The sequence below is a fragment of the Apostichopus japonicus genome, chromosome 20, assembly GCF_037975245.1.
Source record: "Apostichopus japonicus isolate 1M-3 chromosome 20, ASM3797524v1, whole genome shotgun sequence".
NCBI lineage: Eukaryota > Metazoa > Echinodermata > Holothuroidea > Aspidochirotida > Stichopodidae > Apostichopus > Apostichopus japonicus.
In genome coordinates, this window is record NC_092580.1 from 13,940,634 (window position 1) to 13,967,973 (window position 27,340).

A 27,340-nucleotide genomic window follows, 5' to 3' on the forward strand; every position below is an offset into this window, starting at 1 on the left:
ACAACCACCTAACCAGCTACCTAAAAGTCATGACTGCCGACAATTATTAAAACATTAGTAAAAAGATGGCACAGTCGTAGGAAGTTCGCAGGTATGGTAGAAACCTTGTTTTTTTGTAATACATGGAGTTTGTAGATGACTGGATGAAAGTGTTCTCTCTTCCAAATAAAAAAAAGTTGGAAGAAGAAAATACAAAAAACTTTACATTGAAGTATTCCCTCCAGATTCCTTATCAATATATATAGTTACATACAATATAAAAATAGGACAAAAAAACACTTGTTTAGATTTTTAATTTGAGGATTTAATGTCTGCAGTTTGTACAATGCAAAGACGAGGAAAAAACTCTGACATTGCACACACACACACACACTGACTAACTCACTCACACACACTCATACAAACAAGCACATACATGGTAAGAAAATAACCTGTTGCATAACAATTTCAACAATAAGAAGAGGAAATATTATCCAAAGATGGATCCAGGATTCTAAAAAGGACGGGGTGTGGCACAGGGATTGTTTAAAACCTGACACCCTATCACCCTTCCTGGGGTCCTCCTTCAAGAAAACCATAGACTTTTTGGCATGTGATGGTGCATTCTGAGGCATATTTAGGCTATTAATTAGGTTTGCAATTACATCTACATGCATGGTACTTATAACTACTCTTTAATTTGTTTTGAGATTGAAAGTGGGGGGGGGGGGGGGGAATTTATATCTAAAAGCTATCAGATTTTTTTGTATATCCTCCTACATTGGATTCAGCTTCAACAACTTCCAAGCCTCCTCCTCCTCCCACTCACCCACCCACCCACCCCCTTTCCTTTTTTTATTAAAAAACCTGAATATATCCCTGGTACGTTTCCTGACTGAGTGAAACATTTACTTCTCTAAATTTTAACACTCTTCAATGTCTGAAAGTACTTTCCACATGAAGGTACTGTTGGAAACTTCCAGCAATTTTTAGCTCATGCTCAAATTTTGGGGCAAATTTAGTAATGACCTTTAACCCCAGTGTTTTTCATATACCTTAAAAGTTTACATCATGCCAAAGGTTTACTCTGAGCTTATTGGCAGCTGTATCGAAGCACACACATTATCAATTGCACGATGAGGATGATGAGGAGGAGAAAACCGACATTGACAAGCTAAAGGCACTTGCGTATATGTAATGGTTCACAGGTATGAAAAACTCCTCTTCTGACGATTGGCGAGATTGGTCACTCAGGTTGCATTAGAAATATTTTCTGCAATGTCTACCATGTCCAGAAAAACTAAAATTATCTCAAGTTTTGTTGCTGAGCCTGTTGGGAGGGGGGGAGCATGTGGAGCCTAGTGGTTTATGAAAACCTCAAAATTGCCCCTTTTCATAAGTAAAAAGTGCCCCTTTTCAATAAAAATCATTCATCTAGTTTCATCAAATTATAAAGATCCCTTCTGACATTCCAAATAGTACACTTTTTGTTGAAAACTTTAAATATAATTGTTCATTAAAAAATGCCTTGCTCTATTAAAAAAATTTAGAAATGATGCAATTAATTAGTATCAATTTGTTGGGAAACATTAAAACACGTTGTGGTACAGAATATGTATAGAGAATCCAGTTTGTTTGAAAGTTATGAGAAAACTTTGTGGTTGCTGGTCAAATCAAATTAAAGTCACAGGTCCCACTGCCCCTCAAAGTTTGTGCCCCCATGCCCCTCCCATCCTACTCCCATCCTACTCTAGCTTCTGTTGGTCATGTCTCTGTTAATCATATCCAAATCCATAATCCAACCATTCAGCTCTTTCTTGTTCTATAGTACTGCACACAATCCTTTCTACAGTCCAAAATTACATTAACATAAAATGACAAAAATGTTAAATTGCAACTACATAGTACCTTTCGGATATGATTACAGTTACTGAATCTTACATTATGAGACCAACTACTCTACATATGGAAAATTACAATGGCACACTACACTTGAGTCTCGTAAACTTTTATCACCCAAACCTTCTTTCTTTCGTGGACAACATCTGACCCCACCCTGGCTATTAAAGTCCCGGTTTGAATGTAGTTCTCAGTATCCAAAAATATAGTTAACGCCGTTAAGATAAAAATTTGATGTTGATGTTGATTGTGATATTTTATTTTGTATTGATACCAACTGCATTTTTTAACAAACTAGATATTTTCTTTGGCTTTTGTTTTAAGCAAAAATCCTCCATTGAACTCCTTTATTTTACATTATTTAGTAAGAAAACTCACTGAGCAGTGATCATCTTGTAAAAATTTGATGTAAAAATTTGAAATGTATTTCTAAAGGTAGAAAAATCTGAGCAAGGCTCAGATAAAGAATGAGGTGTTAAGACTTTATCTTAATTATTGTACTATACTCTTTGAAAGCTATGTTTTTTAAATTTATTTCCTGTTTGTGATTTTGTCCCCTTCTGTAACTTCTTCCTCTCTCTACAAACACTAACAGAGAACCTTATGCTTTCACCTTTGTTTACTCTGTGATTGCAAAGCCTAAAAAACAAAACAATTCCATGACACTGATTTATAGTGCCTTAAGATCAGTTAATGATAAGCTGCATAGAAAACTTACCCTATGCTTTAATATTAAATGTATGTTCCTTAACTCAAGTTGTGTCACAACGACAGTACCATAAAAAAAAATCAATTTCGTAAATATATTAGTCGTGGAAGAAACGAATGACTTATCAGTTTAAAGAAGAAGAAAAAACTGTCGGCTCACTCTTGCTGTTTGCTATAAACCTCAGACTTTAATAGACTTGAACTTGAGGACATTTCAACCTACCGGTTACAATTCGTTCTTTCATACTGTTAGTTGACGGCTCTCCTACAGGTGGGACACATCAAAACCACCAGTAACACCTCATCTCTCACGAAGATACTTTGACAATTCTCCGACGACGGAAAACACTTCCAACGACCACCACCACCGTCCGCCATTATCTGGGATCGCACTTGTTATTTCCGTGTTCCTCCTCGTGAATTCGTCTTCCCACACGAGAGGTGAAGGACGCTCTGCAGTAACGACACTTGAAGAACATCTGTTTCTCGGTCAGAGGTTTATGGATTTCTTTCTTCCTAAATTTATATATCTTTGACGAATACTTGGCTTTGACGTAATCTGCCAACCTTTTCTTCTGTATTCGTGTCATTTGTTCCTGAGGTGTCTTAGTATGTCTCTGCTGAGATCCGACAGGGTAGGGTAGATAATCTTGCGTGGTGACCGGGGTTAGTTCGTTGCCGTGCAAGTGGCAGGGCGGTGGATTTGTTAATGACATCTCTGTCGGACTCTGCTGTCGATCCTGAGAAGTACGTTTTGGAATCGTCCGCTGAGATCGTTGCTCGTTCGAGCGAGGACTCGATCCCGCCCTGGCTCTGCCTTGGATGATGGAGAGACAAGAGAGAAGATAAAAATGCAATATTAATTATGCATAGCACTGTGAGAGGAAATTTATATATGTTTTATGAAACACTTTATTTTGAAACAAACCTGATTCATCATGCACACAAAATTCAGCATTCCAATTACCACAAAAGCACTTACTTTGGACATATGTTCCTAACTTCGATATAAAAATACTAATAAATCCATATATTCTTACACTTCAAAGTCAAGATTGACGTTCGCAGATTACACTGACAGAGTTTGAGTATGATATGTTCATAACTCTCTGGCAAACTGGTTCATACATGTGCTGTAGTTTTGTCCGTACAGTGTCATGTGATCAATCAGGTGATTGTTACAAATAAGCTCTCACACAACAGAACAGTCACTTAAAACAAGAATATTTCACTCTGATATTTTCGGCACTATGCTCTACATCAAATGTCAACAACCAAACATTGCTACTTCTCACCACCGAAAGATTTATTGTGGGAAAAATTGGAAAATATGAGCCCTAATCCTCACTATATTTTAGGATTTGTTGGTTCAGTTAAAAGCTTAAACTTGCCTACCCATTATGCAATAATGATCAGTGCATAATATTGCAATACTTGATACCGTGGGACATAATCTCATGATTCAAATGGTTCCTAGGAAAGAAATGACAAGGGAGTTTGAATTTTGACATTCTCAACATTATCATCTTCCTTAAAAGCAGCAGAAAGAATTTTAAGTTTCCAATTTTTCAATGTCCAACTTTAACTTTAAAGGAGGTTGATTGAGAGGGAAATATCTACAACTAAATAAGGAGTCCTAAGTAATCATAGTGGGTGCTCGTAAGAATACCACACAAGTAGCTGTTTTATTTTCCAAATAGTTAAATTTACATTTTTTTCCCTCAAATGTTGGAGAGACATTGCAAATTCACAACAAGAATTATCTTAACTTTCTCTCAATAGGGACTACTACTGACATAAATTTCTGTTTGCAAATATTAGCAAGCTAGAAATTCTAAATACAAGTTTCAAAATTATCTCCTGAGAGGTTGTGATACTCCTTATTAATGACTAACTAGAGGGCAGTAATGAGTAATTGGTCAATTAAATGTGAAAGTCTGGCAAAACAAATTTCGACAGTAAATTTCTTGGTCGAGATTAAGCCTGGTTGAAGATTATTTGACTTTCTTTATAAGTTTAGGCAATACTGATAACCTTTGACCTAACAAACAATAGCACAACAACAGCTGCTATCACAATGCTTTCAATTGTCTAATGAAACAGGTAAGCCTCTTTTTTCTGTTCTTTCGTTATTTCTTTCTAGTCACTTTGCCAAAGAAATGACAAAGACAATTAATCCTTCGTCATAGAAGCTTCTTTTTTTCTTTTTTACCTTGTGAAAACGTTATTTTATGAATGCTTCCTTGGTTAGAATGCTGCATGTGCAAAATCTAGCTTGCATGCAAAAAAACAGCATGTTAATAAACAGCTTTTTTGAAATAATAAACAACATGTTCAAAACAAAGCATGCTTTAAGAAACAGTATGTTAATAAACAGCATTTTTAATAAAAATAAACAGCATGTTAATAAACAGCATTTTTTTTAAACAAAGCATACTTAGAAAAAAAAAAAAAAAGCATATTAAAAAAATAGCATGTTAAAAATTGTCTTGCTGTTTCAGCAGCATGTCAAACTGTCATTGGGGAGTTGTTAAAGTGGGGTGGTTATTTTTGCTCCATGAACACATTGCAATAAGCTACAACACAGACAATACATTTCAGTTACCCTCTTCGAAAGGGAAGACTCTGGCAGCCGACACTCCTTTCTCTTTCCGATCGTTTGGCGCTATCCAAACATTTCGTTTTCCCAGTTTTGATTCGGAGGGCGTTTTAATTCTCATGTCACGCTTGAATCTGCAAAATTTACATCGGCTCGCAGATAGTCGGCAACGGCACGAAACAGCGGAACTGACCATAGACCGGGATCGAACGGCCGGGTAAATGATATCCGACAAAATGGTCACTTCTGGCTCAGTATCAGAGTTATAAGTTTCCAGCTTCATAACCCTGCTGTCTGTGAAGCCACCAGAGAAATTGCACTTTTACGATCCATCTGGCATTTTATTTGCTGTTCCAAGTTTTCTTGTTCGGTAATAAAAATGCTATTTGTTTACCTCAATGATGTACAAGCATTATGATGTACACGCATTTTTCTAACTTTTGGACTTAAGGAGCATGCAGGGGCCTAGCTAAATTCCAAGCATGACGGTAGAAGACAAAACAGCATGGGCATTATCTAATGCAAATGTTGTCAGCATTAAGCATGAATTTATTTAAATACTTTGCAAAAGATGTAAACAAAAAAATGAAACAAAACAAATGCCTGTTTGGGTAATAAACAAACAGACAAACAATCAAAGAAACAAACAACCTATACTGATAGAAGCCCAGCTACTAGGGAATGATAAAAGAGCTGCTTGTGGTGCAAGTGTGAAAGCACAGACTCTATATTCTGCTCATAAAATTGAGTTCAATTTGTGGGCGATAATTGAATGTGCACCAAACGACACAAACAATGTCATCGACATACACGTAAAATCTGCACCGCTTAACGTTGACTAGGAGACGTGCAGAGACACGTACCAACCATGGAGGGTCATGTGACATGCTCCCCCAAGTAGCTTCTAACTCTCATCATACTCCTTGTATGTGCCGCATATTAACTACTCATGTCACGATAATTGGCAGCCACAGTCCAGGTGAAAAGTCCAGGTGAAAAATAAGCGAGCCCCAGAACTTTAGCCGATTGATACGACCCTTTCAATGTTTTCCGCAATTTTCAATTTCCAAGCTGTTATTTTCTTTCAAACGATTTAACTGCAGGAGATAGGCATTTAACATATCAGGACTGTGCACAATCGACATATGCATAGGCAGCTCCTTGCACAGGAGTCTCCTTGCGGTATCTGCGCAACCAAGCATGTAACATGATAGGAGCGAACGCCATCCACAGTCTGTAAGATTCTGACTGTACAGCAGATGATTGAATTGTAGCTGGAGTCCGTGTGGATCGAGCCTTTTCTGACACAGACAACATCACTAATTCATAATCATCCAAACCTAAGCAATTAACCTCAAATTTACCGTCAATGCATGTAAATAGCCGCATTCTGTTGTCTACAAAACTCCTTTCACTTCAAACTGACATAGGTTTTAATAACATGTTAGTAGTATAGGGGGGGGGAGCATATCACATGACCCTCCATGGTTGGGACATTTTCTTACTGTGTAGCAAGGCATCCAGATTTATGTTTATGTATATATGTATAAATTTTTTTAAAACTACTCGCCAACTGGCGACCGAGTCTAAAATTCTACTCGCCAAAACGCCATTTTTTCTCGCAAAGTGTTTGTGTGATATAAGCCTAGGTAGTATTGCCTTACTTAGGATATCGCGGTTTAGTGTTACTGTTAGTTGTTTACAGCAAAAACGATCTATTTAAATTGTGCTTCGTCAAAAGTGTTTAAAACATGATATTCATGCGTTACCCCTGTTTGAGTTGTCATTACGCATTTATTTAAGTTTGTAGTTTTCCAGTTTGGTTACACCTATCCTGCATCATTTAGTCAATTAGTATCAAATTAGTTTCGAGCTGGTGAACAGAGCTGTTGCTTAGGACCTACTTGTAACAGTGCACTTGATAATTCTACTGTGATGTGTAACATTAGGCAATAGGCCTTTGTTGATTGGCTCACAAGTTAATAGTAAGCCTATCGTATAAAGGCAGTGAGCGAATGAGCCACTCGCCAAAATGTCGAGCGTAATGCATTTTTTGCTCGCTAGTCGCAAATTCTAGTCGCCATTGGCGAGTTGGCGACCGTATTTGTTGAGGCCTGATGTATATGTATATGTATGTATGTATATATATATATATATGTATATGTATATGTATATGTTTATATATATATATATATATATATATATATATATATATATATATATATATATATATATATAAATATCCATTAACAAAATGTGAAACAGGGTACAATTTGAATAGCCCAAATGGGGTTTTAAAACAATATCCTTCAGGAATAATGCAAGATCCTTTAATTACATGTACTACCCCTTTCATGTCCTCCCAAACTGTCATATTAACCCTGTTTTCCTGACACCAGCATGCCTGACCTGACAGCTAACACTGGACATATCTCATTTGTCATTCTATGGTTCTCTACTGTTTCCCACAATGCAACGATATCTTGTTATTTGTGTATGCTGTAGACTTGTAAGAAATATATCAGGTAACAGTCATTGCCATGTTTCCATGTGTCATTCACACAGATTGAAGTATGTTAGACCAATCAATAACGCCTTTGCTAGTGACGCTGTCAAGACAGCGATTTGAGTACCAAAACAACGTTTTGATCCATGTTTGTTGAAGTTAATGCAACAAGAATTATTTTAATATGAAATCCACTTCTAAGGATTCATTGAAACTAAATGTGACTTGTACAGCTGCAAGCGTACCAAACTGGCTAGTAACCAGTGGCTTTGTTCACCACCACATATACCCGTATACAAAGTGGCTAACCGGTCATCACCGGTTAATGTAAATACTAACCAGAATTGGTAGAACATTGCGCTGTAACTCTACCCAAGACTTGTCTTTGCTATTTCGAATTTGCAGTAACTTGTTAAATGAAACAAAAAACATCGAACGCTAACGAGTAACGGTTTGAAAATAGTCAAAAATTAGTACCTTTGTGCCGGAATTTCCTATCTCGATGCTTCTCCCAGCTGGGGCGTCTTTTTTCTTTACCGTCAGATTTATCAGAACTTCTGGACCTCTTTTTGCGTTTTTTCTTCCTATATCCTGTAAGACCATGGAATGAGAGAAACACAAGAAATTATCAAGCTATGCTACGGCCAAACACAAAAGAAAGAAAAAACCCTTCCCCGACGTACCCGGGGTGGTAAAAGGGATCCCAAAGGGACTAAACAGGAGCGAACTCACCAAAACAAACAGGAGATATTAAGGCCCTCAAGTGAGCTGAGCGGATGGGAAACAAGCATCAAAACCTTTGATGTATACTTGCAACTGAACAAAGCAAGTCACAGGAAAAGAATGACCAGACCAAGGCACCGGATCTGGCTAGACCAGCTGCCCTTGGCAGGCTACGGTATAGTTGCTAGTAGCTTTTTTGGGAGAGTTGAGCGCCAAAGGCACAGGAAAATGCGTAAGTAATTTGTCCAGAATGAAAGTCGTTCCCTCGTAAGTATTCAATGTACAGCTTAATGTGAACAGACATGAAGATCTTGGCTGGGTTTTGTTTGTTTTTACTGTACAACAATAACTAAAAACTTTCAATAAGTTTTCTTACTTTCCATTACAAAATAGCAAAGAGCCAATAAGGTCTACAACACTCCTATAGGTGAAAGATTCATGACATGTAGTTCTTGAGCCATTACAGCAAAGCCAAAGGGGGGCATGGGGGAGTGACATGGGACAAAGGGGGAATATGGGGGAAATCCTGGTTTTGTGAAAAATGTCACACATGCCCTTCTTTGGTTACAAAAAAGTAACTTCTTTCCATTTTTTGTGGCTAAGAGGAGTGTCCTTTTTCCCCATTTTGCTCCGTTGTCGTAAACAAAAAAAATAAGACAAACGTGTAAATAAAATGAGCTCTATTGTTGAAAAGCAGCATGTAAGTACTGGAATTTGTGGTATGGAATACACCGATGATCAACTTGGCAGAATGCTTTGAGGTGACTTTGTGGTTTCCCTCCCCCTTCCACCCCCCCCCCCCCCGCCCTCCCCGGTCAAATTCAACCAAATATTGGCAAAGAATTGACTAAAAGATGAGAGACAAATGACTGACTAGATTGTGAGAAGTTGTCTTCCTTCTTCGGTGATCTCATCTCGCTCCTCCTGATCGTCTGTTTCTCATCACTTTCGTCCTCATCGGTCGATAAGATGATGATCTCAGGAATGGAACTATTACCAGCGCTGCTGTCGGTCTTTACCGGTTCTTCCCAATCTGTCAACGAAAACGTACGTGCCGTTAAAAACTCTCGCACAAAAATTAAACCTCAAAGATGTGTAAAAAAATTGATTTCCTTCCTCCCAGACAAGTACTCATGCGATGGAAATAAAACCAAACTTTCCTATCTGCAAAACACTTAGTCTTTCTGTTTTGAGGATCCTCCCAGAGTCAAATCATCGGGCCCTCTAGCATTTCAAATAATGTCAAGATTTGATTTTGGCGCATAAGAAAAAGAAAAACATCACAAGATTTGGTTTTGTTTACCTTGTAGAATGTTTTGGTCATCAGCAGTCATCTGTATGGCTATCGAATCTGCTGAGGAAAAAAAGGGAAGTTTGGAATGGTGCACAGAACAATTTACGCTCTCTCAAACGCAACGGTGCGAAGAATTCTGTGTGAAGATGGAGTCAGAGTTTATAGAGGCATGGCAGGTGCTTGAAAACAGGTGGACTCTTTTCTGTTATCATTTTCTCTGTTGACTAAAAAGGCTTATTTATTGTAAGACACACAAAACCGGTTTAGTACAATGCCTCAACATAATCTCACAGGTCATTGACATGGCCCCCAATAAAATGCTAGAAACAAATTCAGATGGTCACCAAGGCTCAAATTTTCAAAGCCATTTAACTGTCAATCTAAATAGTATTATTCCTCATTGTAACATCTACACTCCTTAGACTGTCTGTTGATCTTTAACCTTTAAAAAGATTGCCAGATGCCTGATACTTGTTAGACTTAAAGATATTATAAATCAAGAATTTACTAGAAAATTGCAGGTGAGACTGAAACCACTCTTGGGTCCTAATTTTCGTGTCATGTGTTTTTTTTGCAGGGTGAGCTTGCGCACAGTTATGTATCCTCTAAACCTCCTCCCCCCCTCCCCATTCCCTCCTCCCTCTGCCTTTCCCCAACCCCATCCATTCATGAGGGAGTGATGAAAGCATACCACTGGCAGCAGCAATTTTCTGTTCTTTTCCATTCTCCTGCTGAAGTCCATATTTCTTGCTTTGGTTCTCTTTGGTTTCCCAGGGCCTTGAAGTCTGCTTATTCGCTAAAACTGAAAAAAGGCAACAACAATTATATGTGTTAATGATATAAATGGAGTGTTACCACCCTATGTGATATTTCCTAGGAAGAGATAAAAGCAAAAAAAAAGACATCACATGAGAATTTTTTTTCTTTTTTCTGCTTTCTGCAAAAAACTTTTGTGATTTTATATTTAATGTTAGAGAGAGTACAGACAATACCCTACAATACCAGAAAAATAAATATCCTAGATTTTTCTGATACAAATCCCTACACGTCAACTTCATTTGGGTTTTGTAAATATAATAATAATGATAAAATAGAACAGAACCCAACCTGAGCAATCTGCTCAATGTGCTTTACACGTGCTAAGCTAAAATGACAAATTAATAACAGTTGAAAACTTTTAATGCCACGCTTAAACTGGTCAAGAGATCTTAACTGATTTTAACTGAACCGGAAGTGAGATCAACAAGAAAAGGCCCCTGTGCATCATCATAGCTGGTGCTGTGGCCCTGTGGATTAAGGGGTGGCATTTGAAGCAATGAGGCTTAGCAATCGGGAGGTTCCGGGTTCGATACCCAGCCGGGTCATGGTAAGGTGGGTTTTTCAGCCAAAGAGCAAGCTACGGTTTTCCCATATGAAATGACTTTCTAAATTGAAAAGATTCTAAATTTGAGTTACAGTGTTGAATTGGCCCCTGTGTAGAAAAAGCTGCCATCACCAAAGGTCTTCATGCAAGACATTGGGACTTCAAAGGGTGATGTGGAAGATGGGGTTGTGTTTTGTCACTTGTAGTGTAAATAGTGAAAATGTTATCATACCACTGGTAAAAGCAGTCTCCATATTAACTTCATGGCCCTGGTCTAGAAGGCCAGTATCTGTTTCTTGATTTTTTCTTCTTCCTTTAAAGAGTAGCGCAAAAAGGAAATTAGAGACCTAGATTTTTACAAATTTAATTCCACATCTACCAAACCTATAAAAACACATGAATCTTCAATCAATTGTTCAATGAGGACTACCTTTTTTCTTTCAAATCCTTTGGGGAGTTTCGTAAAAGCTACATAGCCAAATATAAGGACTTTCATGGTTTCCTAACCATTACATTTGAAAATATCTATCTTGCATTCACCCGATATTAACAAAACAAATGTGTGCCCAAAGAATATTACTACATTACCATAATGATCTTAATACACATTTGCTGCTGCAGTGTAACCTAAATCATACCCATTTTATTTATTTCTTTTTTTGAAACAAATCTGTGCATCATTTAAACCTGTGCATCATCATAGCCGGTGCCGTGGCCGAGTGGACTGAGGCAGTGGCATTTGAAGCAATGAGGCTTAGCAATCGGGAGGTTCCGGGTTCGATACCCAGCCGGGTCATACTAAGGTGGGTTTTTCATCCAAGAGCAAAGCTATGGTTTTGCACATATGAAATGACTTTCTAAATTGAACAGATTCCAAATTTGAGTTCAAGTGTTGGAAGCCACACCAAGATGTATCAATAACCTGGACCATGTAGACGATCGTACATTACCTTGGGAAGCCTCCAAGCTGTCTTCCAGTTGTTTGGTAGCATCTAGCAATTCCATGTCTGATTTGGTCACACCTGAAGCTTCTTTCCCACCTTCAAATTTAAAAATCACAAAAAGTTATAAAGAAGGAAAATAATTACATTTTTACACTCAAACTTCTTCCAAAAGCTAAAGCAGAATCCTTGCAGAATGTCAACTGTTTGAGATTGTAAAAGGCAATCTGATCAATTCTATTTTATTCATATTCTTTCAATATCTTTCAAAACCCTTTGCAGGAAACAAAATTACAAAATGTCTTCTTAGAAATCAAATTCTGAAACTACAGAAATCAAAGATTAATAAGTGATTATTTTATTTTCACTAAAGGTCAAATAGAAAGTAGCATGTTTCTCCCCACAACCCATTCCACCCCCCCCCCCATTTTCAGCCTGCTACCATTTCTTCTTTATTGCAAATGGTCGAAACATGCCGTTTCAAATGTGACTTGAACAATATTTGAACGAATCATCACAGAACTACCCCGTATGTGTGGATTATACTCAACTAGGCAAAGTTCCACAGACTAAAAAACACAAGCATATTGTGTCACTTACATTCTGAAACTAGATAAAGTGATACACTTAAAAAAAAAAAAAATAAGGAAAAAGAAAGGCCCTTTGTTTGCAAACATACAATGAGTAGAAAATATTTCCATTCATCTCCATCAAAACAATTCACATGAAAGTGGACTGACTGATGTGAGGTATCGATTATTCACAAAAGTAAAACATATTTTTTGTAACTTTTGTAGGAGTTTCAATACATCATCTTCACATCTAGAATACAGACTGATCGTTAAACTATGAAGAGTTTATATTTCAACAACGTACCGTGGTCGTCGCAATGGTCGTCCTCTTTTTCCTCTTCATCTTCCTTTTCATAATCATCCTCTGGCTTTTCCTGTTCCATGAAAGGCTGATGATCCAAGGAATCGCCATTTGCAGAGACTAGAATTAAAATTAGATAGAATACAATTCTTAAATTTGATATCATTAGGAGAGATACGTATGAGAATATCCCCACTTGATTAGTGGGGCTACTTACGAGGGAACAACTTACCTTCTGGTCAAATTACTTATGCATTTTCCCGCGCCATCGGCGCTCAACTCACAAAAAAACTACCACCAACTATACCGTAGCCTGCTAAGGGCAGCTGGTCTAGCCAGCTCCGTCCGGCTAGATCTGGTTGCCTTGGCCTGGTCATTCAATACCACCCAAAAGCCCCGGCGTGTGGGGAGGATGGGCGGGGTCCAGAAGGTAAGTCGTTCCCCCTCTTAAGTGAAGGGGGCTCCAACGTCAAGCCGATGCTGCCACGAGAAGGAATGCTGTCTTCATAGACAACTCCAACAAAGGACAAGAAGACATGGGCTCAAAGGGAGGCAAAGCCAGTGGGTCGAGAACCGCCTTCATGTCCCACGAAGGGACCAGGGAACTAGGCCTTGGCCGTTTCAAAGCCATGGCAGGGACCAGGAGGTCCAGGGATCGAACAGAAGAAACCGTACCGCCCCCAGGAATCCCCTCATGTATCAAACCAATAGCAGTCCGATAGCACCTGACGGTATTGACCTGCTTCCCCTCCTCAAAACATGGCTGTTAGAAAGTCTGCCACATCCCCGACAGCCGCCGTAGTTGGAGAAACCTGGCGATCTGCACACCATTTTCGGTACACTTGGAGTCTCGAATCGTACAGGCGCCAGGTGGAATGTCGCCTGCCATACGAAGCCAACGCCGAAACGCCCTCCTTTCGGATGGAACGCCTGATAACTTCCACGCAACCAGGTGAAGAGACTCTGGGTGATCGTGGACCTTGTTCCTGCCCGGAAGGGTCAGGAGAGACGGAAGGGGAGGAAGGATTCTCGGGATCTCCCCCAGAAGGCCCAACAGCGGACAGAACCACAATTGCGAGGGCCAGAAAGGCACGATCAGAATCACACAACAGCCGTGCACCCGAGCCTTCTCCAGCGCCTTCCTCACCAGAGCAAACGCGGGGAAGGTGAACCTGTGAAGATTGGTCCAGTCGAGGGGCTTGGGACACGAGACACAAAGCGGGGCAACTGGAAATTGAGGGCAGATGCAAAAAGATCTACCTCAGGACGCTGAACGCCACGAAGACCGCAGAGATGACCCTCGTGTCGAGAGACAACTCTGTAGGTGCCCCGACAGTCGTGACAGGGCATCTGTGGAAAGGATCATGACCCCTGGTAGCGAGCGGGTGTCCGCCCCACCGGGCGTCAAGATGCGACGGTCCTGGTAACGTCAAAGGCTGATGGTGGATCCACTGGTTTCCTCCCAAGCCGGTCCGGTGTATTGGGGCTCTGCACTCACACAGACCCTTGTGAAGAGGGAAATGCTTGAGCCGACACAAGGGGCCTCCGTGATATCAAGCCCGTCTGGGCTACCATCGACACCGGAAAACTCCACGAAGGGTCGGCCAGCGTGGCCGTCGAAGTCTCTCTACTAGACACTCCTGTCGCTAGCATCAGCGAGGGTGCTACTGGTAGAGGCAGGGGAGGAGGCGATACAAGCATCAAAACCCTTTGATGTTGACTTGCAAACGAACAGAGCAAGTCACTGGAAAAATTACCAGGCCAAGGCACCGGATCTGGCCAGACAGAACTGGCTAGACTGGCTGCCCTTGGCAGGCTACGGCATAGTTGGTGGTAGGTTTTTTTTGTGAGTTGAGCGCCGATGGCACGGGAAAATGCATAAGTAATTTGTCCAGAAGATAAGGAGTTCCTGATGGAAGTTAGTACCTTCAGAGAGAGTGATATCACAAAGTGCCAAAAGGATCAAAAAACTTATGCGGCCTTCTGTCGTAACATGAGTCATAACCTAACTAGCTGTTGTTTTTTTATGAAAGTTCTCCTAAACTACTTGTCCTGAAAGAGTTCCAAGGACTTTAATTACAAATACCTTATCAGAGTTCCAGAACTGAATGACGAACACAGGTACTTAAGCATCCTAGTACTCTTCATCGAGTGCGAGTACCGAGTACTTGCAAGAAAGTTAACCCAGTACTTCTCCCGTACGGAAAACTTTTTGAGTACTGCAACACTGAATGAGTGTTGACCTGATCAACTGACTTCAAACCAGGTGGTGAACTGAAGGAGTTTGACCTAATCAACTGACTTCAAACCCAAGTGGTGACATCAATCTGCCTTTCAATCATTCTTTCTTTCAAAGACAATGCCAACTTAAGTTTTGCTAACAGATTTTTTCTCGATTTGATTTTCTACTTTTCCATGAGTCTCGCTTTTCTAAATTTCCATGAGTCTAAGAGTTTATATATAGCTTTGTAGTCTGGGCTAATTTTCAATTCCAACCTTTGCTTCATATTTAATTAATAAAATTGCACCACAGATGACCAACGACTAGGTTCACCTTTATAATTCCCTTTATAAATTGCTGTGGACGAGTTGAACCATCAGGCTGACTTAGATGGTAAATTAGCTCATAGTCCCGTTCAGAGGCGAGCTGAACCAAAAAGACACTAATCGACCCCCACTGTGACACCCCTCTGCAGAGTTTATCTCCTAAGCCCTTTAATCCTTTAATCCTAGCATCTTCTCCCTTTTCATCTCACCACCCTTTCCTCCATGTTTTGCTCTACTCATTGCTCAATGGTCCAGTTTAGCTGTCTGTCCATCTGTCTCTTTTAAATGAATTCGCAGTCTGTCTGTTATCGTTTCAGTAAGGCTTTGAAGAAGATCCCTCCCTAGGATTGAAATGGCAAACCCCTCTACCCTTTATTATTTATTTATTTAAATCCACTGGCTGTTTGCTTGCAGTATATAAATGGACTCTACCTCTTTGCCTGGTACCATCTTGAAGTTCAGACGACGCATTTGCAATAGGTTCTGCCTCGGATGCACAAGTGTATCCATTTAGGTGAACTTTATCTGAAAAGATGGAAGCAACATATAACTGCAAGCACAACAGGTACTAGAGAAACAGGGATATAACAGTACCTACAGTATAATAAGATAAGTGAAAAATAATCGATATAACACTCCAAAACCTACTATATGGGTTAGATATATAAAATATTCATTATCGATGGAGTTGTAATAACCGTACTAAAATCAGGCAGCTTATAAACTATATTTGTGATTTTATTCGGACAGTATGCCCTCCTTCATCCCCTCTGCCAGCACCGTTCCACACATCTCAATCAACTTTTGAGAAAAACATGCCTTGCCCACAGAAAGACGATCAAATCATAAATCATATCCGAATCCTGTTCTTGTATCGTGCCTTAGAGTGAAGAACCATACAAGGTTAAGCAAAATCACTTTTGGATGCCACATTACCGATAGACTACCATATTTTCATCCCAGCATTAATTAACATACTCGGTCCTGTGATGACAAAGGTGACCTCCTCGCCTGCCGTGAGCTTCAGATTCAGATTCTGATGGAAAACGTAACCGATGATAAACGAACAGAGGAGATGCTCGACATCGCCGTGCTGGACGGCTAGATGAAGCAGTTGCTTGGGATGACCTGTTCGACAGGAGAAAAGGATAAGTTAGACATTTCTTTCTGGCGAGTCATTGGCATTTACAACTTGGTCACCATCATAAGAGTTACTTTAAAATTGATCTAAATGAGAACTGTACACACATTTTAAGCAAAACAATATCAAAATTATCTTAAAAGGAAACCATCTTCATTACTTTGTTTCACGGCTGAAATCTAACACAACTTCATATTCTTCCAGTTTCTTTGAATGTGTGTTCTTAAATAGACTAGTATCACATACCAACAAAGATTGCCTCATTTTCTTTCATAAGTGTCATCTCTTTTGAAATTCTTGTAGTAAAAATTACATTAGGCATGTTTTACAATTGTGGTCAGGTATGGATCAAGTCACTTTCTTTGAATAAAATTGAAGACGGAAAGATCAAAGATTTCTTTCCTACCTTTTATGCTTTCTTTTATTGTAAGCAAAGCAAGTCAACACAACATAAGAATTTTACAACTGTTAACAATATTATCAACATAAAGTTAACAGAATGGATAAGATGCAAGAAAATCTTATCATCAAAATACAAAGTCAATTAGAACGGTAGTAGTTTTACTTTGAAACTAAATGGTCTATTCATATAAAATGGTGTCATTGCAGAGAAGAAGGCATACTGTACATATTAAAAATGTATATTAATATGTATCAATTTCAGGATTACTTACAATATCAACCCATGCAAGTTAACATAAATTGAACTTTACATTTAACATTAATTTATATTCAAGTATGAAATATTTCAAGTAAACAATGAGAAACCAATAAGAGTGGTTAACACTGATGCCTTCCAATCATAAGGTCCCCAGTTCGAGTCACTCCAAGATTAATGTATGTCGTCCAGTTACAGAGTTGTTGACAATTCATAATCATGGACGTTAAATATGAATGTAAAAGACTGACTACGGTCAGCTTGCGGCTTTGATAAGCCAATGAGGCTTCTTCGCGAGTTCCTGCTTGCAGGAGGATCTAAAATAGATACATACATAGATACATACATTACACACCTATAACCAAAGATAACATTTCTATAGATGGAGGAAGCAAACTGTTAATGAAGAACAAAAGAACAAAGAAATGCATTGGCAAATTTGATGAATTGGTCAGACTACAGTATTGGATGTTATACATAATCAGACAGAAATGTACTATAATATAATATAATTTATTATAAAAATTATAATTTATTATACATAAATTATTATACATAATCAGACAGAAATGGACAGAAGAACCCACTTACCGCCTTCTCGACAATCAACGATCGCAAAGGACACATAGACGTCCTGCTGCACAATGTACTTGAGAGGCTTAACAGGATCGATGGTTAGACCTGGCAATCAAAAAATAAAACATATGAAGACACATTCGGTTAATTCAAGTCTAATTTCTCCACTCATCCTTATTAAAATTGGGAGAACTTTCGAATATATGATATATTGACACTACTTTAGCAGAGCTCAAAAATGAAATTTACCCAAACATCCATTCTGTATTATTCTATCTTTTACTGGTGGAAGGCGGAGCTTCGGTGTTTTGGCAACCTCCAGAACAAAGAATTGGGCGTGGCGGTTACAGCAAAGCACCTACCATAAGTGATATTGGTCCACGTTAAAGACTGCATGAGTCGTGGGATATAATTCTTTCAAGGATGCAGTAAAGAGTTCAAGTTTTGAACAGTTTAGCAATTTTTTTTTTATTTCAGGGGATATACAGATGACCATTAATGTAGGTGTTAAATCTTCGACAGGAATGAATACATATACTGTAGAAGACACTTGACAAACTTGAATCTAAAAGAAAAAGTTACTGAGACTAAGAAACTAGAATTTAAGACTTTGAAAAAAGTGAGTTACATTACCAAATTTATGACATTAAGGCAAAGAAATGTTAACACTGGCATCAAATGTAAAAAACAAATTTTAAATTTAAATTAGAGAGAGAAAATATCTGTAACATTTACATAATATAAAATTATGTCATTTTGGTTCTGTGGGCAGCCTATGACACAACTGCAACAATTATCTCCTTACCCCCTCCCTCCTCCCCGGGGGTTACTAACAGACCATATAGTACTTACCCCACAACATGATCGAATGCCACTCTGGTCAGGAATTGGGGTGTAAAAGGTGTAAATTTGGTTGGTGTTACATATCGTATCTGAAGATGAAAGAAATGTCTGTGTCTGTCATTGTCTGATCAATTTTTTTGACAACCTTTCCTTTAAAAGGTGACCAATATTTTACAATAAATATGCTACTGGTCACTCCAATTATGATAACAATTTTGTGACCACAAGCAAAGCATTTTCCCTGTGATGATATATATACAGTATTATTTGCAAAAAGTAAAGGTTGTTCTTGTTAAAAAATGTTGAGGCTAAGTACCGCACACAGTACTCAAGCCATTAACTTTCAGTATATTTCGAAGGGAAATAAATAACTAAATGCAGCCAGCTAGGCCTACTTTTAGGCCCCGGTTAAATTTGGATTCGGTTATAGGCTAGGCCCACTTTACAGTAGAGATTGCGTTCGAAATTCAAAGCATTAAATGTTGCGATACAAGAGTGTACCAATACTGAGCAGGTGTCCAAGAGAATCTACATCCATTACTTGACTCAAATCCACACAACCGTCACAAATTTATGGCCCATTTGTTTGCAGTATGATTCTCTATTAAGTAGTTTGTGAATAAAACAAAATTATTATACGCTAGGTTCACAGTCTCAGACAGAGCACGTCATCATTTCTTCAGCTTAAGGTAAACAAATATTCAGTTTGCAAGTGTTGAGGCTAGGAAAGTAAAAGGCATTGAAGACTGGCCCCAAACCGCGTACACTGTGCTGTGTGTATTGACCGCAGCTGTATGTACTGACTGTACACTAGTGTCTAATTACAGACGGTAGCAAGCTGTGTGTGTATTTTCTAGGATCGATGGTGGTGTCTAACACTTCTGTTACACCTCATTCGAAATAAGGTCAGATTACCGGCATTAGACCTTTCTTTTTGTGTGAGTCTTCACACCCTTTAAGCTAGCCTTATGTTATTCTTAGTCTAGTGAAGTTGGGTCCAATTTGACATTTTTATCAACCACATCATCAAAGAATCGCATAGCCAAGGTCAATTTGTCTCTCAGAAGAAAACCAAAATATGTTATCATTTTTATAGCACCCACGGCAAGTTTTTGTTGATTTTTCTTTTTAAATTAACCCTAACCACACCAAATCCTACAAAACAATAGTCTCCATGACTGTGGGATTTAGCATGGCTCAGTGCTGCATGGCTATGAACTCATACTGTAGGATATTGTGAGGTCAGGTAAATGCACCCTTCCAAAGCTCTGTGGTGTTTTGTGGTCAGAGGAGTCAACCTCTCATGGGAGCTGTTAAGGCTGGGTATTTTGTAAAGTCTGCATGACTTTATCCGCAAAGCTACACTTTTTTGATGTTTTCTATGACAGAGGGTGGAAGTGATACAACTTTATTGTGGGTGTATGTTTGTAAAGTAAAAAGTTTGGCAGGGAATGCATGTATTTCATGGAATGATTTATGAATATTAACAAAAATATTTTTTAAGGAAGCATCAAACTATGGAATTTTGTAACTGCCACAAAAAAATGATCGATATTCCTTTGTAAAAACAAAGCATCTGTCAAAATGAATAAACTTCACCCTAAAAGATATTTTGAAAGATTTTGCAATCACAATATGGAACAAACTATTTGTCTATAGGTAAAGACAGGATTATTTAATGTTACAGTCATTTTGATTTTTGAATAAATATCCTTTGTTGTGTTATGCAATGCCTCAAATTCCAATTTTATGTATATATATATATATATATATATATATATATATATATATATATATATATATATATATATATCAAATATCAAATATATCAATATATATCATATATATCAAAATTTAAAATGTCTTACCATGTGCAAACCAAAGAATATAAATAGGAGCTACAACTGACAAACATCCCCATTTGGAAAACTGCTTTAAACAAACGAGAAATACTACACTTTATACAATGTCAACAAGAGCAGCTAGAGAGTTGCAAGAAGCATTGCAAGATACAAATGGACAACTCTTTCTCAGATCCAACTATGGGAAAAACCCAAAAAAGACAGAGAGAAGAGGAGAGGGAAATAGAAGAAGAGAATCTCTCAACATCTGGAAAGAAGTTGAAAAAATTAAAGAGAGTTGAAGAAAGAGCGTAAGAGGAGGACGAAGGCACTGAAGGTTGAATGGTCCAGGAACCAATATTATTCTTTGAAGGGAAGCAAAGGGAAAGCTATTGTAAAGAAAAACAGAAAACCTGCTAATGAAGGTGAACCAAAAAGGAGAAGGGCTGGACAACCTGAAAATGGGATTGAGGAACAGTAAAAGGGAGCACCACCAGCTGACACATGGCACTGCCTATATCTCTGAATCCTCTGGAGAATATGATGACCTTTCTTTGTTGGGGGGCGGGGGGGGGGGCATCCACTGAACAGTCACCAGGGCCAGATCCTTCTTGTGGTAGTAATGTACAATCAGCTCCTGACATACTCGTATGGGTGGACCAGAATACTCATTTTCATTGACATCCAGCCTTTTCAAAGAACCCACACCACTTGGCCCAACTTTTCTAACAACTTCCACTACCACCCCAGTGGGGTACTTTTTGACGTTTTTCTCTACACTGCTCTTCAGAGGTACGTGTGCACATGGACAAATAAAAATCAGGCTATAAAAGATTTGTCTAAAGTACCACATGGCACATTTTACAGCTGAAGAAATAGGCAGCTGACAGCAGTTATTTGGAAGGACAGTAAAGTGGTGGAGTTTCTGTCTATTGGTCTTCAAGGCTACAGGGAAAAAAACGTTGACGTTCTGGAAAGGAACGTAAAAGATGATGGCATGACAAGAAGAAAAAAATGAAGGTTTCAGCTCCACCACATGCCATCAGCTATACATAAAACATGACTGGAGTAGACCTTGAAGGTTTCAGCTCCACCACATGCCATCAGCTATACTCAAAACATGGCTGGAGTAGACTGAAGGTTTCAGCTCCATCACATGCCATCAGCTATACTCAAAATTATGACTGGAGTAGACCTTGAAGGTTTCAACTCCACCACATGCCATCAGCTATACTCAAAACATGGCTGGAGTAGACCTTGAAGGTTTCAACTCCACCACATGCCATCAGCTATACATAAAACATGGCTGGAGTAGACCTTGAAGGTTTCAGCTCCACCACATGCCATCAGCTATACTCAAAACATGGCTGGAGTAGACCTTGAAGGTTGCAGCTCCACCACATGCCATCAGCTATACTCAAAACATGGCTGGAGTAGACTGAAGGTTTCAGCTCCATCACATGCCATCAGCTATACTCAAAACATGGCTGGAGTAGACTGAAGGTTTCAGCTCCATCACATGCCATCAGCTATACTCAAAACATGACTGGAGTAGACCTTGAAGGTTTCAACTCCACCACATGCCATCAGCTATACTCAAAACATGGCTGGAGTAGACCTTGAAGGTTTCAACTCCACCACATGCCATCAGCTATACTCAAAACATGGCTGGAGTAGACCTTGAAGGTTTCAGCTCCATCACATGCCATCAGCTATACTCAAAACATAGCTGGAGTAGACCTTGAAGGTTTCAGCTCCACCACATGCCATAAGCTATACATAAAACATGGCTGGAGTAGACCTTGAAGGTTTCAGCTCCACCACATGCCATCAGCTATACTCAAAACATGGCTGGAGTAGACCTTGAAGGTTTCAGCTCCATCACATGCCATCAGCTATACATAAAACATGGCTGGAGTAGACCTTGAAGGTTTCAGCTCCACCACATGCCATCAGCTATACTCAAAACATGGCTGGAGTAGACCTTGAAGGTTTCAGCTCCACCACATGCCATCAGCTATACATAAAACATGGCTGGAGTAGACCTTGAAGGTTTCAACTCCACCACATGCCATTAGCTATACTCAAAACATGACTGGAGTAGACCTTGAAGGTTTCAACTCCACCACATGCCATCAGCTATACATAAAACATGGCTGGAGTAGACCTTGAAGGTTTCAGCTCCACCACATGCCATCAGCTATACTCAAAACATGGCTGGAGTAGACCTTGAAGGTTGCAGCTCCACCACATGCCATCAGCTATACTCAAAACATGGCTGGAGTAGACTGAAGGTTTCAGCTCCATCACATGCCATCAGCTATACTCAAAACATGGCTGGAGTAGACTGAAGGTTTCAGCTCCATCACATGCCATCAGCTATACTCAAAACATGGCTGGAGTAGACCTTGAAGGTTTCAGCTCCATCACATGCCATCAGCTATACTCAAAACATGGCTGGAGTAGACCTTGAAGGTTTCAGCTCCACCACATGCCATCAGCTATACATAAAACATGGCTGGAGTAGACCTTGAAGGTTTCAGCTCCACCACATGCCATCAGCTATACTCAAAACATGGCTGGAGTAGACCTTGAAGGTTTCAGCTCCATCACATGCCATCAGCTATACATAAAACATGGCTGGAGTAGACCTTGAAGGTTTCAGCTCCACCACATGCCATCAGCTATACTCAAAACATGGCTGGAGTAGACCTTGAAGGTTTCAGCTCCACCACATGCCATCAGCTATACATAAAACATGGCTGGAGTAGACCTTGAAGGTTTCAGCTCCACCACATGCCATCAGCTATACTCAAAACATGGCTGGAGTAGACCTTGAAGGTTTCAGCTCCACCACATGCCATCAGCTATACATAAAACATGGCTGGAGTAGACCTTGAAGGTTTCAGCTCCACCACATGCCATCAGCTATACATAAAACATGACTGGAGTAGACCTTGAAGGTTTCAACTCCACCACATGCCATCAGCTATACTCAAAACATGGCTGGAGTAGACCTTGAAGGTTTCAGCTCCACCACATGCCATCAGCTATACATAAAACATGGCTGGAGTAGACCTTGAAGGTTTCAGCTCCACCACATGCCATCAGCTATACTCAAAACATGGCTGGAGTAGACCTTGAAGGTTTCAGCTCCACCACATGCCATCAGCTATACTCAAAACATGGCTGGAGTAGACCTTGAAGGTTTCAGCTCCACCACATGCCATCAGCTATACTCAAAACATGGCTGGAGTAGACTGAAGGTTTCAGCTCCATCACATGCCATCAGCTATACTCAAAACATGGCTGGAGTAGACTGAAGGTTTCAACTCCACCACATGCCATCAGCTATACTCAAAACATGACTGGAGTAGACCTTGAAGGTTTCAACTCCACCACATGCCATCAGCTATACTCAAAACATGGCTGGAGTAGACCTTGAAGGTTTCAGCTCCATCACATGCCATCAGCTATACTCAAAACATGGCTGGAGTAGACCTTGAAGGTTTCAACTCCACCACATGCCATCAGCTATACATAAAACATGGCTGGAGTAGACCTTGAAGGTTTCAGCTCCATCACATGCCATCAGCTATACTCAAAACATGGCTGGAGTAGACCTTGAAGGTTTCAACTTCATCACATGTCATCAGCTATACATAAAACATGGCTGGAGTAGGCCGTGATGGTTTCAGCTCCACCACATGCCATCAGCTATACTAAAACATGGCTGGAGTAGACAATAAAGGTTTTAGCTCGTCTACATGCCATCAACTATACTCAAAACATGACTAGAGTAGACCGTGCAGATCAACTCAAGATCGTATTCAACCTGCTCCAAAAAGTCAAGTTTGGTGGAGGAAGTTGCTATACTTTCTAAGAGATATAGCAAGGGTCAATGCATACATCTGCTTCAAGACATGCACTGGCCCAATCCAAAGAACAAAAAGATTCAGCTTGCAGCAACAGTTCATCAGAAACTAAGTCCTTGTTATCTGATGTTGAATTTAAAAGTTTTAGCCACTCAGATTTAGCCCTAGATAGAGCAGTGGGACATATTTTGAGATTTGCTAAAGGGGCCCTTAGGAAGCAGACAAATTCGGTAAAACCTCTGGTTGAACAGTGTGATTCTGCACATCAGTCGGTAAGGATGTCTGGAAAATGGGCAAAAATATGTACAGTACTTACTGCAGCTGGAAAGTAAACTTAGACCAGGCAAGGTTGTGAAGCATGTAGGATCCATCTCGGTAAAGGCATGTGTTTTTTAGCAGTATCATTCCCATCCATGAAGACCAGTGTTCCTAATCTAAAGCATCTGAAAAATTCTAATGCATGCAAAACTTTTATTCTTTGTTGCATCCCGTCAGGCTCTAGAACAAGTAATAGCTGTAGACAGAGTTTGTGAACAACCCTTGTGTATCATAACATGCTTATTTTTCAGTTTTACTAAGTGCCGGCTAGTACATAACCTAAAACCGCTTTGATTCTTCTTTTCCCCAGTAGGTGGGTATAGCTCAAAGGAAATTTTGTAGTATCCCACAATATGAAATACTAAAATTTGTAAATATTTAGTGTCAAATGGAATTTACAAGTAAAGTTGTCTTTATCTTGTTTTAAGATATTTTTACCCAAGTGTAATAGTTAAGGCTGTAATTTTACTATTTGCAAGTACTGGTACAGGTCTATAATCTCTTATGTACTTTACTTCACACCAACTGACCAAATGTCTGTAGAATTGTCAATTTGCTCAGTATTTCTGAACAATGAATGAAATATTTATCACACAATTGTGTAAAAAAAGTGCTATAGTGGTGTAAATGAGTTTCCAATTGTTTCAATGCGTGTGACGCTTTGCTTTGCATTGTGCATCGGTGTTGTGCATGTTGTCGTGCGTGTGAGTTGCCTCCTTGGTTTAAAATGGCCCTTATTCTGTTTGCTACTGGTTTATTAATTGATTCACAGTTACAATCACGTTTGATGACGATTGACGTATATTTTTTCTGTTTTGTATAGGATTAAAGGATTTTTTCCTTAAACCTCCTTTGGATGTAACAAATTATATATGTGTCATTAAGAATGATATTGGTCTATGAAAGGTACGTTTTTATTTGACGTCAGATAATAAAATGTGTTTAAAGATATTTGCATTGAGAATTCTGTTCCAGGATTATTGATTTTGTGTGAAGTTATGTATTCTTGTAGGTAATTGATTATTGTCTTTATTGTTTATTATTAGATCTATTTCCCATATTTGCGACCGTTACTTAAATACTTGTTAATGTTTATTTAGTCACCAGATCAGAGCAGATTGTGCAGATCAGCAGATTGTTTAGATTGTCCAGAATGACCGTCTGGAACTGATTTTGAATATGCTTGGTTTAATGATCTAATTGATCAGCGTCCTGTGAAGTTTTGGCTGTGTAACTGTCGAAAACAAATCTCTAGGAGATTTACAAGTGGTTCACTTATGTTGTACCTGTTATTCTTGTGTTAACACACTATCGACACGGCCATAAATTAATTAAGATATAGTTCTGTATCAGAAAATGTGATTCTTTTCTAGTGATAACCATTCTCCACATTGCTATGAAAAAAAGGAAGTTTATCTTGGATCGAGCGAGACAACCAATGTAAAGACACCTCTAGAGGAAACTTAAAAAAAAAAAAATCCATTATAATTTACTAAGAAGTCTGGAAATGTAACAAGTTAACTTCAGAGTCCTTTAAATGCCATCACAATTTCTTGTTTGTGAGGCCTACCATACTACACCTTACTACATCCTACAACAGTCTTGGGGTTGTTTGGTTCACAGGAAGTAAGTGTTTTGCTCCCTGTGGGATTTTGTACAGTAGGCCAAGGGTTATGGAAGTCTTGATTAGTTGAAATATTAAAAAAATGGTACAAATATGGTACACTGCATTACATGTACCGTAAAATTTACACAGTATGGTAGAAAATATGGTAACTCGCATGTCTCTAAATTTGTGTAGTGTGCTATACAAATGTAGCTGAGCTGAGACTTGTGATAAATAATGAACATTGTTGCTATGTTTGTAAGTGCTTAAAATTTCATCCACCATTTCAATCCCAATTTTAATTTACAAAGCCTTAGTGAAAACAGCCAAACTTCCCAGGGTGAAACTGAGAACTTAAATTTCTATTTTGAGACACTTCCGTGGATTATTTCACCCATTTAGTGGAATTACAACTTCAACGCATGCGTGAGATTTTTTGCTTTGTGCCTTTAACTCTCGGCCTTAGTAATATAGTATTAATCTTTCTACTTTTGGTGGATTTTGGTCAAATTATCGATTAAATCGACAACATTGCTAAAGCCTAAGGATAGAACTAAACATCAGTCAGATCGTCATCACCGCTATCCTTTAAAAGAACATTAATGAATGCCCTTACTATCGCGAATTTACAGTGTACCATTATACCGCATAAGAGAGCCTATGATCTAGTTCCGCGAATTACATTAGTCCTATTGCAGCTGCAGGCAACTATCCTTGCCTAGTTTTATAACTTGGTGATATTATGCAAAGCCAGCTCACTTACCAAGTTAAACACAACTGACGCCAAGGTATACTTTATGAAGTTGTCCTCCACCTTGTAAGATGAATTTCGGTTCAGACCTCCAAACCAAGTTTTCTTCTCATGTTGTGGAGACTATAAAGAAACAATGTTGTCGCGCCGCTTGGATAGTTTTGGTCTGTATCTGTGTATCACCTGATCGATCGTACATGAACTTCCAATCAATCAATACCGTTTTTAAGACTACTTAGATGAACAGTCTTTGGTATTTATGGCAGGCCAATTCAGCCCAGTGTTCCAAATTTGGACGA

The 27,340-nt window shown here is 39.1% G+C and overlaps 1 protein-coding gene across 3 annotated transcripts; it reads right to left on the reverse strand.

Annotated features, from left to right (window-relative positions):
• Nucleotides 1–279: 279 nt before the first annotated feature.
• Nucleotides 280–27,255, reverse strand: LOC139961965 (uncharacterized). 3 transcript variants are annotated; one of them, XM_071961701.1, is made up of 14 exons: nt 27,054–27,255; nt 18,660–18,739; nt 17,823–17,912; nt 16,411–16,560; nt 15,865–15,957; nt 12,889–13,005; nt 12,022–12,111; nt 11,304–11,384; nt 10,400–10,510; nt 9,718–9,765; nt 9,289–9,447; nt 8,169–8,282; nt 5,192–5,479; nt 280–3,403 (listed from the first exon to the last, which is right to left on the reverse strand). In XM_071961701.1, the coding sequence occupies exons 2-14, from the start codon at nt 18,667–18,669 to the stop codon at nt 2,964–2,966; spliced, it is 1,791 nt and encodes a 596-aa protein (XP_071817802.1). In that variant the 5' UTR covers nt 18,670–18,739; nt 27,054–27,255; the 3' UTR covers nt 280–2,963. The 3 variants fall into 3 exon arrangements, with proteins under 3 accessions (XP_071817802.1, XP_071817801.1, XP_071817803.1); XM_071961700.1 differs by having other exon boundaries at nt 9,718–9,768; XM_071961702.1 differs by lacking the exon at nt 5,192–5,479 and having other exon boundaries at nt 9,718–9,768.
• Nucleotides 27,256–27,340: the final 85 nt, after the last annotated feature.